Source organism: Mytilus trossulus, chromosome 4, assembly GCF_036588685.1.
Source record: "Mytilus trossulus isolate FHL-02 chromosome 4, PNRI_Mtr1.1.1.hap1, whole genome shotgun sequence".
Classification (NCBI taxonomy): Eukaryota; Metazoa; Mollusca; class Bivalvia; order Mytilida; family Mytilidae; genus Mytilus; species Mytilus trossulus.
In genome coordinates this window covers 17033851-17049752 of record NC_086376.1, presented here as the reverse complement: position 1 = coordinate 17049752, position 15902 = coordinate 17033851, and the positions used below count along the sequence as shown (strand labels likewise).

The following is a 15902-nucleotide window of genomic DNA, read 5'->3' as shown; positions in this document are numbered from 1 at the left end:
CAAACAATTTTCAATGAGGTAAAGATAATTCCTGCAAAGGTGCTGACATGATTTTGTGTCGGCTTATATAATAATAATAACAAAAATACAATGCATCGGGTGTGATAGCCAATGAGACATCTTACCACTACAAACCAACGGACACTGATGTAAATGTCTTCTTCAAATGTGAAATGTACAGCGAGATGCGTCATAGTCTGAATAGAGAGAGGTGTTGAGCATACGCGTCAATATACGTATTTTACACCACAAGAAAAGTGACTATAAGTTTGGGCATAGAAATTTCACGGACTTTTAAGCATCAACAACCTTAACGAAATACAAAAAAAAACAAAACAACACAATAAAACATTGATATAGTAAAGATATCTGACGTTGAAAGGGTTATGAACATGATGCCTGGTCAAACAAATTATTGATGCTGCAATATTTGTTAATACAGCATGTACTCAGTGTCTTATTCTATAAATGTTAAAACCTTTTCAATAAAATCAATGAAAGTGTAAGAACTGCATTAAACGAAGTTTTGATTTAAAGTAGGGCAATGTTTTGTAATTTTAGTCTTCGAGTACCCTGGGAAATTACTCATTCAACTATCTTGTCGATGCTTATATTAAATTCGTTTGAAATGGTTTATTTCTCTAGTGTTTTAAACTCTAGTCTTTTGTTTACTAACTCTATGATTTGAAAGAAAGAAAATAGTGATATATACGTATAGTTCAATGATTCTTTTTAAGGTTCTATCTTTTGGAAATCAATCTTACTATAGGATATGTGTTTTGCTCATTGACGAAATCCGTGCTGTCATTTTTAATCATTTACATATTGTTATCTTTATAATGTGCTCAGTTATGTTAAACTGGCAGAGTAAAACTGGCCAGAAATGTCTTCTTACTTTCCAGATATCTTTTTGTTTTAACCTTCAATTGCCAATGTTGAATACGAAGTAATAATTAAACTAAACTAAGTGATGCCCCCGCACTCCCATCTGAAGTAACTGTATAATAACAAAGTCAATGTCGGACTTTCTTTGATATATTATTGTATCTGGGTGACACAATTGATGCCCTCGCAGATCTAAAGTGTTATTTTAGAACAACTACGTGTATAAAATTTAACCGCTTATGCCCCAAAACATGACAAAGTTTAATCTGTATAAGAGGAGTTAATTGAAACGCTCCTCTTATGCAAATAGATACTCCCAAAATTACAAAGTTTAACTATCTTCTAAAAAGAGCATATATTAATAAAAATCAAAATCCTAAACACATGCACACCTTCAATATATGTACAAACAGATGGCAAATTGAAAACTTCATAGGATTTAAACTATAAGAGGAGTTATGCTGAATAAATATTATTCTGAATAGTCCAAGAGAAGAACCTTCCCCCGGAATACTGGTGGTCGATTTAGCAAGCGAACACACGTCATAGCCAGCAATACGTTTACCCATTAATACACAACCATACAGTCAGCTTCAAAATAAGACTTTCCCCAGGTCATTTTAGCACTTAGATCTACAGTGTGTAACGTATAAGGCAGGGCATAAGTATAACATTTTTTGTTACTGGCATAAACAAATTATTGCTTTTTTTTTAATTTTACGACATATGACAGGTACATAGGTTTATGAGCACATGAAACTGGTTTAACCATTCTACAATCGGTCAGCGAGAAAGGTGTAAATGCAGCTTTTAGTAGGTTTCTACACGCATGATTTGTTGGCTTTGAATTAGCTGTCAGTAACTGCAAGTTCTATCAGATCTGTATTTTTTGTCTGTTTTATTGAAGGGATGTATGGATACCCTGCCACATCCAGTCTGTGTTTTTGTTATTTTCTTTTCAGGTTTGTATCGATATGAACAATACATTAATTCTGAACTGATTGTTTTACGTTTGTCATTTCGGGGCCTTTTATAGCTGACTTTGCGGTATGTGTTTTGCTCATTGTTGAAGGCCTTACACCGACAGACGTTTATACTTTTAGCTTTATATATACATCTATTTAGTACCACTGAACGTCTTAGAATGTTTCATAATAACAACATTAGTATTAAAGACATTATTTACGATATCTGGTTTAAAAAATAAATTGTGTAAATAGTGCTTGATATATATAGTCATTATAATACTGCAACGGTTCTCCGTACGTATTTAATTATATAGTAAACAAGAATGTGTCCCAAGTACAAGGATGCCCCATCCGCACTATCATTTTCTGTGTGCACTGGATGGTGAAAAGGGGATAAAATCTCTAATTTGGCATTAAAATTAGAAAGATTATATCATAAGGAACAAAAAACTTACCAAAACTTTAACCTGAAGCGGGGCCGACGAACTGGCGAACAGACGGACGAACAAACGAACGGACGCACAGACCAGAAAATGGGGCATAATTAAAACTTTCATTCCTATGTATGCACAATCTATTCAGACACAGAACACGTTTTCTTCTATAGTCAATTATTTATTACATTTTTACACAGTAGAAAACAATTATTAAAACAATGATCCTACTGAATAAATCACAAATATCGTATTAAACAAGATATACACAAATCTTCATGGCACAGATATACTAGTAAACAGGAATATATATTGGAAATGCGAAAATATTCTAACAGATTTAAAGTTCTCTAAAATGTATACACACATATGCCTTTAGTATTTATCTATTCCACTGTTAGCCCTCAACAGCTTTCCTATGGACATGCAAACTGTGAATATTGCAAAACAATATATCTTTACAACTAGAAAGAGACAATTGTGTAAGTTTCATTAACCTTAGTGATGATAAAAATGGTATTTGCTCAAATCCACACTGTTTATAACACTTCTTTTTGCTATCAGACTCTGTTAGTGTATTTTCTCAATTTGGTTTTTAAATTAATAAAAAATCACCTGCTTATGCTTTTACTATTTATTATGAAATATCTTAAGAGCAGCTAAATATTTATTGCATTAAATAATTAATCAATTAATACATGAAAAAGTAGTTAAATATATAAATACTAATGGCAATAAATATCCGGACTCAAAATGTATTCAGTTATATTTCCTGCTCATTTGACTGTCACCGATGAAGAATTTTACAATACCTTTAGCACATACATCGAACAACAAACATATTAATAGCACTACAATTCATTTGTAAGGGTCATCTCAAAGATGTCCCCTTTACATCACAAAAAATGATTCTATGTCGGCAAGATCGCTTAAAATTGCACCATTATTTCTAATATTATTCTGAACTATATGTTTTACAATAAGTGTAGTCAAATATAATAAATATATACACAAATAAATCAGACATATCTTGTATTTATAAGTTCAAGTCTGTAAATAACAAATGTCTTGGAATCTTCAAACGGAAAAATAAACCACAATAATTGAGTAATTGCGACTCAAGTTCCACTGTTATATTCCTTAGCAATACAATAGAAGTCATTTGAATCTATGTAATAAAATGTTACGGTTATATTTACGGATAGTTGATATTTCACCGAAATCCTGATAAGGTAACCGTGTGTTCTAGTGCTTTCCGACGTAATGACGCTATACTTGAACCTCGCCAAGCCTCGCCTATCTCTTGCATTCCACACGTCATCTGGGTATTTGACATCGCCGGTGGCGAATTTGAATTTGACTGCAGGGGAGAAGAACAACTAGCAACTTGGACTCCATAGTTGGAATTATAAAGAGAACTTGCATTAGGCATAAGGTTATTACCCAGTGACACATTTACAGCATCAGCCAGGCCTGCTATTGATACTTGTGACCCAAATCCTTGTCCAAGTCCTTGTCTTTGTAAAGATGACGGAAATGTTAGGGGATTACCGTTGATAGATCCTCCTAAGTTTGTCATTCCAGACATACTTGACATTCCAGACCAGCGAGTATCTGATGGATGAAAACCACAAAGACCATCATTCATAGAACCAAAGTGAGGTAATCCTGGTGATGGTAGTAGAGCCCCAGGTGTTCGGAACACGTTGGTGGTCTTCTTCCTTTTCTTCCATTTAGCTCTTCGGTTTTGAAACCAAACCTGAAAAGAACATAGATTTAATTTGATGTTGTTTTACGTCTTTATTGTACTTGTACTAACTTAACAACCAATGAGCTTCTATTTGAAATTATTATAAAATTAAATCAAGTGTATCTCGATTACATATCTTTATTAAATTTTGGGTTTTGAATTACGTCTTTTTGCACCTTATGATGAAATATTTCTTGAAATACATAAACAAATATAATTGTCTTCCTACGCAATGTAATCCTACTATGTAGGACCGGTTAATAGACGTCACATAATCCAAATGTCATTGGAATCTTTAATGTGTTAATGACACCCTCGTCTCTGGCAAAAACCCCAAACCCCAAAAACAAAAATCATGGAAGTTACATGTCCTAAATGTCGTGGGATCTCAGAATAAAAAGAGCAAAAAAACAAACAACAGGCGAGTTAACATAGCCTTCGAAAATATTGGTTGTTAGCGATCCAGTGACGCCATATTGTTTTATAAACATCATTTGTGACCGTTTTTCCTCTCGTGTCACGATGTAGTCTCGGACAGACATAAAGTTGTCTAAAATTGATAACAATGGAGACACGTTATAGTCTGTCTCCGTGGTATTGTTTTTATTTCCAATCTGCACATGGTCTCAAAACACGCAAAAGAATTCTAATTAGACTCATATAGAGTGTATAATGACGCTTAAGACGGTTGTGATTTTGACTGACTTTTGGGACGTTTATTCTCTACTATTGTAAATTTATGCAAATTTTAGTTCCCGTTTGGAATTTCCTGTTTCCATTATTCATTTTGTTATATTTTTCTGATAATACGTTTCGTGTATTTTTTCCAGAATGCAATTTTCATCGCCATTCTTTTATTGTTTATGTATGCATGCATGCATACTTTAAATCGTAAAATTTTGAAACAGAAAAATTATTATTGACCATGGAAGTAAAATTAATCATGATAATTCCCTGTTTAACATTATAACATACGAAATCACAGTATATTAAGCTTTTTATAATTAATGTATTTATTTTATTTTAAACAGACATTCGGTGTAATTTAACAGATATATCATGTTCTTGGGGGTATTTGCGAAAAATACCAGTCTTGAGAATGAATTTTCCTCGCCTTACGGCTCGCGAAATTTAACTTTCTCTCGACTGGTTCTCACATTTCTGCAGCAAGGCTTATCATTTAAAAGTCAATTTTATTTTCTTAATGTCTAGTATTTAGCTATATGTAATTCCAATTTATTAGTACGCATGTGCTTTTACTCTTCGTTTTCTTGAGTTGAAACCTATATAGAAAATTATTCCAAACGAATCAAAGTCGGTATTTTAGAACATATAAATGTATACAATATTATCATCATAAGAATAGGTCAGTTCGGTTAATTTTCATCCGTTAACCTACGCATTTAAGGAACAAAAATAATTATTTGTACAATGTCGGCATTTTAAAAGACTATCGTTTTCTGTTACATTTTCCTGAATGTGGCCGTGTTTGTTTTGTTCATTCCATTAGTTAATAGATGGTCAATAAACGGCTTTTAATATTGGTTAGTAAGTATTGAAATCAAAAATCAAATATAACATACCAACAATAGATTTAAATGCTAATACAATTAATTGTAATGTGTGTCAATAGGCAATATCAATACCTAAGCTTTGAAGTTTAAAGTCTCATTGAGATAAATGTCATAATTTTTAGCTAAAAGTTGAACACGATCCCTGAAAGCAAAAAATTACCAAAATATAAAAAAGGTTACAAAACTATCTTCTTGTTATTCATGTAACTCTTTAAATTCCATTGTTAAGGATAACCAATTACTTTTCCTTCATTTTTGTTTTAAAAATATGTAAGTTTAATCGCTGTGATCTCGTGTCATATCATTCAAACATGTAAAGTCATCAATATCTGTACTGTGCGACCACCGAGGGACAAGCGCTGACGTACCCGCATTGCATTTTTCACTGACAATCGAATGTACTCGCACGCAATGCTACAACCTAGAGGATTCCAGCTAATATTTCAGTCCACACGCGGATGAAATTGGAGATCCTCGTGTGTATTTCGTTATGGAAAGAAGCTGAGAAAAGTTAATAGTGTAATTATCTGGGTGTCAATTGTAAATGAAGTCCGCTTCTTTTAAGGATATAATATAATCTGTATGTTAATTATGGTGTCTAATTTGCGTGTGACGGTTATATATCAAAACCCTATTTAGACAAACGGGAGACAAATGATAGTGTTATACAAACCAATTTTAACAGGTGTGTTATAATTAAAATAATAATGCTATTATATTCATTACAAAATAAAGATAACGGTCAAAATTGCTGTGATCATGAAAATGCAAAAAAAAAACCAACAAAAATCTTATTTTTTTCAACTTTTCTCTGAGGTATATCTTTAATATATATAAATGAAAATTGTAAAATTTAAGGACAAATATCTCAAGCACGGGACACATTCTACGAACAAGCAACAAACCCTGCAGTCAATATAAATAAAATTGACTCAGAAAAAAAATCCTGACTGAAGATACTAAATATCATCATCAGCATAATCAAATAAGAATATAATTCTAGAAATTTCGGAATTGCTTCTGGCAAGCCTACACAATTCGTTTGAACCAATGGTTCGAGTTAAGGTAGATATTTTTTAATCTATTTTATAATTATGGATAATGCACTTATATAAAACCTTTTATAAGGTTCGAATCGGTTAATGTCAAATAAACTGAAACGGACAAAGTCTCAAACATAATAAAAGATACTGTTGGCATGTTTAAATATTGATGTACTTTTATTTGTGGTCATTTTTGTTTAAAATGATATGAAATGTGTCGGTATACTTGAAAGAAATGTTTTCTATATTGTTTAACTGAAATAAACAAGGCTTTAGTCCAGAAATATTCACAATAAAGTGCAATGATACAGACAGTACACAATGATTTTTTTACGAAACGTCGGAGTATTTAATATAGTATATTTGCTTTAATATATTTCTTTGTAAAAACCACTCGAGCCAAAGATAACAGAGCACACGGTACAAACCACTCATGTACTTAGAATCTACTATCAAACTTTTAAGTTTACAAGGTTTAATTTATTAGGCTCTTGACAAAAAATGCTAAACGTTATCATGCGTATTAAATGTCTTCAATTAAAATTGAAATATAGCAGTTATAATTAATTATATTTACAAAATAAATAAACAATAAACAAATAAACAAAAATCGGAAAAATCAAGTGATACTGGGACTGTTAGACAAAAGAATTACACCCAGAGTTGAATCATGATTTAAATGCTATAGACTTGTAACAAGTTTTTAATTTAATTGTCTAAAAAGGATTAGTTGATAAATATTATATTTATTATAACCATTTCGTAATTTACATTAGAAATTATGATTTTTGATTTAAATGTTTATGATAGTATAGAAACAAATTTGATATTTTTGCCTTGTTTGTCATTTTGCATTTTTTGTATTCCTATATTTTATGTTATTGACACGCCACGTAATTCATAATAGTATTTAGTACCATATCACCATTATGTTTGATTCTATGAACTTAAATGAATAGAAATATATCATATATTGAAACATAAATGCATTCATCAAGTTGAAGACAATAATTAAAGTTGATGGGAACATTTCTATTCGGTAAACTTTCCTTCCTATGCATATGTTTAATACTCCGTATATTTGATGCCAATGATAATACCAATGTTTCCAACTTTTTGGACACAAATTAAGTATTTAATTTGCCGCTAACAAAAATTACAAAAAGAATGAAAGAGACTAAATTCTCTGGAACTGATCATAAAAATAATGTTTATTATATAATAAACTCCTAGCTGTTAAAATTAATTTGGTTATCTAAAAAGACCATGCCGCTTACTTATAAATGTTACCGCAGATTATGTAAGATTGTATTATAAAAAAAGAAAGGTTTTATAAAAAAAAAATGAAATTGAACTATGAAATAGTTTTATTTTCCCAGTTCTTACTTTCTCTTTTAAAGTTCCATTAAAAATGGGATTCATAGATATATTTTATAATTATGTTTTTTTTGCGTTACGGTTCTACTCTCCGATATATATAAATACGCCAAACAATATGTCAATTGAAAATTCAAATTTAGATGAAAATCTTGAATAAATATAATTATTGCTTTGACATACCTGGACACGTGATTCTGTTAAACCAATTCTTAAAGCTAGTTCCTCTCTCATGAAGATATCAGGGTAGTGTGTCTTAGCAAAGTTCCTCTCAAGTTCATTCAGCTGGGCCGGTGTAAACCTTGTCCTATGACGTTTCTGTTTTGCTCTTTCACTGTCTATTTCTGAACCACTGTCCGGTTCTTTGGAGGATCCGCTGTCACTATCCCCTCGGTTCATCATCTGAGAATTAGTCATTGCTTGCTTCAAGTCTGCAATAGAAGGCGTGAAAGTTTACTTTTAAAAGTTCGGATCTAATAAAATATTTTAATCCAAAAGCTGCTTCGAAAACAAAGAAATGTTGAACTGAGAAAATTCATAAAATTTCGTCACATTAATTTTTCACGGATGAAACAAAAGTTCGTCTTTAAAATATATGTTTATACTTATTTTCACCATTATAAATAATTATATCTTATCTTTTCTTTGTGATTTTGATATGCAATCTTAACAGAAGAGAATAGAGGTTAAAACATATATTTGTGAAATATAAGTTTGTTCAAGTTGTCTTCTTTGGGTGTACATGTTACATATTTGTAGCATTTTAATGCTGAAAAAAAACAATTTAGTGACTATAACATTTGTCAATATTATCCTTTGGTTTTTGCAATTTAACAACGTGCATTTATTAAATATAAATTAAACACAAAATTTTATCTAAGTTTACATTAAGAATTACATTGGCATACAAATTAATATAAGATTTAATTCATTAAAAAAAAGTACGTAATTTAACCAATCCGTACTGTTTTGCAATTTTCAAACATTTTCAGCAATCGTTTAATAATACCGAAATCTGTCCTATCAATGACAAATAGAGATAGATAAAAAAATAATAAAAAAAAATCTTTTTACGTGGTGCGACTATCACAGTTTTCATTCACAGACATAAGAGCAAGGGTATTTTATTCTTTTAAAAACACATTCAAAACTATCAAGAATTTTACTTACAAGAACATTAATTCTTTTGTAAATTATATTTTTTGCATCAATAATACCTACTGTATTATAAAACAAAGAACGGAACTTAAATTAAAGTAAAGAAAAAAATATAAAATATAAAAAACAAAATCTTTTTTAATAGGATGCAATGCGAATATAGTAATATAATAGTACCACTGTCTGTCCTTAAAACAATGTGTAAATTTACTCCGCTGGAAATTAACAAGACATATAGATCATGATTGAAAATCAATATAGGCACTAACGAGTAATAATTAATTATATTAGTTAGCTAAATCAGAATAATATATTGGCACAGCGCGCCTGAAATTTAATCAAATTTGGATGATTTAGTTCTAAACAATCTGGAAGAGAGTACCAAAGATTTAATTTTCTTGCAAATAAATTGAATAAAAGCTGAACCAACCAACTTTCTGGGTCTAATTCTTCAATTAAACCTTTGAGGTTTTACTGGTCACTTGCTATTGTACAGAAATATTAACCTGAAATCCGATTCCTATCAATAAATAAAAGAATAAAAAAGAAATCTTACCTGTTTTTGGTGGCTTGGCAAGTGGCTCTTGAAAATATAAAGAGGAGTTGTTAACACCATCCATATCAGTTGAATCAAGAAATACGAGTTGCGCTTGATTTTTGGTTCCAATTGCTTTTTAACACTCTCAGTCAAGTGTCTTGAATGTGGCAAAACTCGCCATTTGATTGGTTAAGACCTTTCTTTGAAAATGAGTGGACAACGCTATCAGTTTCACGCTGGTTTTCCGATACTGTGAAAATTCTGTCGTTTTAAGGTAAATAACGACTTTATATTGCATTAAAGGAACAATATTTTCATATGAAATGAAATATGACAAGAAAAACTTACAGTTTTGTATTCATTTGTTTATTCAAGTACACAATAAATGTTGACAATAATACCAAACCGAGAAAAGTCCTTTCAATTTTCGTCCAATATCAATAATAATGAAGTATTGGAAAGTCAATCGACTTCACTTAATGAAGATAAATATCATAAATTATCGTTAACTATATGTTAATACGACCTTTTTTTAAATTAAGATGCGTGCTAATGATACGCTTTATGCATAACATTTTAAACTTACACTTTACTCCAAACGAAATTCGTTTAGTCCTCTCTTTTGGATTTGTTTTTAGATATTCTTTTTAAATCTTACTGTGTTTTTGAAGGATAGTATAAATAAGACTTATTTCAATAAATGTACGTATATTTATAATTTATAGAAAATTCAGACTCGTACAACATTTCAAATACAATAAATTATCTGTTAAAATAAAGGAATACAAATAAATTATATCTTTAAATAAATGCACGAACAAAAGGATAGATGCTTTGTATGGAAAATATTTTTAACTGTACAATTCCATCTGAAGCAAATCGTCAAATGGTATACTCGAAGTTCTTCCAATTATTTTAAATAAATGATTAATACATATATGAAATTATTAAGGAATAATTACTAACTTTTTGGGATAAAATTATTTTATTGTTTAAACTAGGATTTATATAGGACTATACGATTCCTTGTTTAAAATCAATGTATTTATTATATTCTTAGTTAACCAAAACAAAAAACAAACAAAACCGGAAGCATTAACAATAAATAAATGACATTAAAGACAATGATTTTTCATAGGAAAGTTTCACTATATATTATTAAAATTATTGTTTAAATTTTTTAGTTTTATTAGAAGAACACTATCGATATCGGTAAGGGAGTTGGTTTTAAACTCGTATTTATAAATCTTTTTAATTAAAATTGACATTATTAATTATTCATGTGGAATAAGGTGGAACTTTGTTAAATTTAATGCTCAATTACTTCATTAAAGTGAATACACTGATATCATAATTTTTACAATGATATAAAATCGTTAATCTAACAATGAGAATGGCAGGTTTTTCTCACTTTTTGGTCGTGTGCGGCACCTTGCTTTTCGACAGGTGTTAATATCAAGCGGTTTTATGATTGTTAAAGAAAGAGATTAGATCGATAAGAATGTAACTCTCACCGCACATTTTATGATGGTATACAACAGTTTTGATGAACTAATAAAAGTATATTATTGGCATGCCGTACAAACTATCGTGGCATCCATGTTTCTCTCGCCATTGTGCGAGAAATGTTCAAAGACACAGGTGCGCGTGTCACTATTGTGTTACATCTGTTTTCGGTTTTTCAAAAATTCCGAAGACAAGATTATGTAAAGAATAAACTTGAGAAATACAAACACTCACCTGCTTGTAGCACACAGATTAAAATGATAAATAATAAATAAAAAAATATAATTATTATTTTTTTATTATTATTATTATTATTATTATTATTATTATTATTAGGTTTTTTTTTCGGTATAATATTTTTTTATTCTTACTTGATTAATTATTTAGAGAAAACATAGATTCAGATTAAGAAAAAGGGATTAAAAGAGTATTTTCAATAATGAAAAAAACTACTTCTTTGTTATTTAGCTCAAAATCACATAAACATCCATACTTGTTTTTTTTTTTTTACCTAGACATTTTGATAATATTCATTAAATGATATATCTAGAAGTGTATAGATAAATATGTAGCATGGGTCAGAGATGGGATTAATTTAACCACTCATTATAATTGACCCAATGAATTTCGTTGAGAAAGATCGAGGTCCAGTCGTATTATCGTCGAAATCCAGACTTTGGGGTTACAACTTAAGTATGTATCCACTACTGCACGATACGAAATCAATACGGTTTTTGGTAAATTTTATGTCAAATGTTTGGATTGTGAAAATAGATAAATGTCCTTCGAGTATGACACTTTGACAGCTTTAATAATAACCTAATGCCTATTACTAACACTTTATTTGTTACAATAAGGTCCTGCGTCGAATAATTTACGTGAATAAGAAAAAGGCCTTTCTCTAATAAAATTATCAATTGGCAAACGAAACTTTGGTAGATCAGTTTTAGTTGTCCTAAATTTAAGAATAAATCTAAAAACGAAATTCCTCTTTTGTTAACAAATGAAGCAGTCGGACGCATAACTACCAAGAGGAGAAGAAAACAATATTCTAACATGAATACGTATATAAGGATAAACAAAAATAAAATTATTAGATTCAGTCTTACATCAACTTATTAATAATTAATGTGACCCAAAGAAGTTATCTTTATAAAATTATCGTTTCCTAATCAAATTATAGCTTAACTTACATCTACGGAAAAGAACTAGTTTTTATTTCATCTCATGAAACTATAAACTATTCAAATTTCCACTGGACAAAGTAAAAACTGTAATGAAAGCACCCACATTTTACATAATACCAACGACAAACACCAGACATCGATACCGACCTTTAATTACCTCAGTATTAATTAATTAAATTTATTTATTATAACAAGACAAAATAAACTGGTATTATTATATCTGGCTTATTCATTGTATGTGACATTCATGCTTAAGGAAGAAGAAAAAACCCAACAGATAGTGTAATTTCAGAAGCGAAGGCAAGGATCTCCAATTTCTTCGTTTCCCACTGTGTCTTAACATCAGCAATGAATGGCTGTTAAATATTTTATTTCTTTCATTAGATTCTCTGTGTGTTGATGACAAAATCTCCCGCCATTTTCATTATAAGATTAATATCCGGATCGGTGAGTCCGTACAATCACTTTCCCAAGAAAAGGATAGCGATGCCAACAGGGGGTCGACGTACAGAACAAATATATTATACTAAAATTCCGTTTTCTTATAAACCCCCAATGAGTGAAAACGATGATTAAATAAAACACACGGCAGTACATATTTTATGTGACTGCAAATTGGAGGGGCGTACAGTTAAATGGTTCATTAGTGAAACAAAATTGCTTAAATGAATAAAGATATTGGACTTAAATTTACTTTTTACGACCAGAATGATCCACTGATTGCATACTTAAGCTTTGATAAAGTATCCTATACGATCTTTCCTATACAACTGGAATCAACTGCGATTATACATGAACATGATGAAAGACTAATTATAGTTCCCTGAAAAAAATCATCATTGCTAATATAAGCACTGGTACCAACAAGTTATTATCTTTTCACTCAGTCTTTTCATCTCTAAATAGAAAGTTTATTTTTGTTTCAAATAAAATAAACATTGGTAGTTTTTGGTATCAACAAGTTATTATCTTTTTCACCTCTATATAGAAAACTGTTTTTGTTAGGTATAAAAAAAAAGCTATAATGCCTTATTCTTATTTACATTTACCTTTAATGTGTAGTCAAAGCAGCTGGAATATACACTTCACTTTGCATTTTGATCTTTAAATTACCAAAATACCACAAATTGTTATAATGAATAATAATAATATTTGAAAATGTTAAGCCAGTATTCAATGTTGTCAATTTACTTGCTTTATTCAAGGATACGTACATTTTACAACCCCTTGCATTATTTTTCCAAGATGAAATAATTTCTTTGTGGACAAATACCCATAGTATTTCTTTCTATGTATTGAGCTTCAAAATTAACTATTTAGTAGTTGACAAATTTTACATGTTAACTGCAGTTTTGCTTTGATGGTAACTATATACGCCCCTAGGAATGTGTTAGGAGCAACTTACAACAACCCAGCACAACAGCTTTTCAGAGCACAAGGACTTGCCGGCTTCAGTATACTAACTGTGGTGTTAAAAAAAATTGGCATAATAATTATGATGCTGGGCCAGTGTCAACGAAGCTGTCCTAGGACTAAGACATGTCTTAGGATGGTCTTAGGACACATCTTAGTCCTAAGTCGGGTTAACGAAAGTCTCCTAAAATAAGATATGTCCTAAATTTGGTCCAAAGTTAGGATATACAAATAGGTGTCTTATGATAGTCCTAAAGGTTAGAATGTCCTAAAACGTAATAAAAACAAAAAATATAGCACAAACTCGATACTAAAAATACTAATACAATATTAAACTATCATACTGTTATTAGATTTGAATTAATAAATCAAAAATATTTTCAATATTTGTTAAAGATTCAATTGTATTACATTAAATTATTTCGTGCTGTTTATTTTGAAGCCTAAAAAATACTATCATTATAAGCAACATTTTTTGCGACCAACCAAAACGTTGCAATATTGATTTAAATATGGGAAAAAGTTGACATCTTCTTTTCTTTTTTTTCACTAATCCTAATTCGATACATGTAATGAAATCCACCGGACCTAAGTACAAAACTAGCTGCAGCACGAATATCTCATTCAACAAAGTTTTGTGACTATTACTTTTTTTTTTATCGTAGATTTCATTTATATCTTTTATCATATCTTAAAAATAACGTATTTATTAGTATTACGTTAAAACTATAACTTTTATTTTGCGATAATTGTTTCCAAATAAAAATAAATAATCAAATGCCATTAAATCATGGACATAAAAATCTCTACATATTTTTTCAATTAAATAAATGTGTTAGGATGGTCCTAGGACCATCGTAGTTAGGACTGTCCTAAGACAGCTTTGTTTTACATCCTAAGACATGTCTCAGACACGTCCTAAGACCATCCTAAATAATGTCCTAAGACATATCCTAGGATACTTTCATTGACACGGCCCCTGGTCAAAAAGGGAAGCAGACATTCATGTTTACAAAAAGTTTATGATAGAATAAATTGGATTACCATATCTGAAAAAAATTTCAGCTACGACCGTGGGTAAAAGAAGTCGCCTTTTTCATTTTTCTCTCCGTTGAAATGAGTAAACTGTTTTTCTTTTATATATGCTGAGTTACAATAATTGTGCAACTTCTAGTAAATGTTAAGAAAACAACGATCAGTTATAGTTATGAGATATAATATTGTGTTAACTATTTGAAGCATTCTAAGAATATTCAGATATTTGAAGCATAATTCCTGTCAGCTATAAGGTGTTTTTGGAAAATTAATTATGTGTTGTCATTATGTTTGTGTATATGTTGCCTTGTTTGAATATAATACATTGTACCTTGTTTATGGAGAGGGTGTAATACGATAGTGGCAATGAGACAACTATGCACCGGAATTCATATAGTTGTTTAAAACGCAGCATGGGTGTTAATAATATGTGGTAAGTAATCACTGAGAGGTCTTTGTATTATACCATTCTTGACAAGTGAGAAGACGAGAAATTTCAAATATATTTTTGATCCAGCAAAATATTTAAAAACTTTTTAGGAATCTTACTATCATTTTATATATCTTAACATGCATGCTTATTCGCACTCCTTTAAGATAAATTGCTGCATGCAATAGAAGAATCTTAGAATATTTGAAAAACGTTCACGAATTTGACGGACAGGGAATCTAAGTTTGATTCTAAGAACAAAATAGATTACTATAGTAATTGATTGATTGGTTGATTTTTGTTTCAACGCTGGTTTCAACATTTTTGTTCTTTTTCGTGGGGGTACGATTTTATTGAATGAAAGCCGGTGTTATATAGTCATTCTTCCCCCAGGCCAGTTTTTCCCCCGGGGGAAAGACTGGCATGAGCCAATATTTCCCCCGTGGAAATTTTGGATCATTGCCATTCTTCCCCCGCGGAAATTGGACAATACGTATACATATATTCACTATTCCCCCATGCCAATCTTTCCCCCTATGTTATAGATATCACTGTATATATGTACACGTCTGGACATTAAACCGAACAGTGTTAGAAATAGGTT

At 30.4% G+C, this 15902-nt stretch overlaps 1 protein-coding gene across 1 annotated transcript in view; it reads right to left on the bottom strand.

Annotated features, from left to right (window-relative positions):
- The window catches only part of LOC134716458 (retinal homeobox protein Rx-B-like), a 19452-nt gene extending 9482 nt beyond the window's left edge, over nucleotides 1-9970 (bottom strand). Inside the window, exons 1-3 of the mRNA XM_063579457.1 lie at nucleotides 9746-9970; nucleotides 8215-8462; nucleotides 3505-4046 (exon numbers count right to left, since the gene is read on the bottom strand). Coding sequence (XP_063435527.1) covers nucleotides 3505-4046; nucleotides 8215-8462; nucleotides 9746-9809 — 854 coding nt within the window. The 5' untranslated portion in view covers nucleotides 9810-9970. The remainder of the gene's footprint in view (nucleotides 1-3504; nucleotides 4047-8214; nucleotides 8463-9745) is intronic.
- Nucleotides 9971-15902: the final 5932 nt, after the last annotated feature.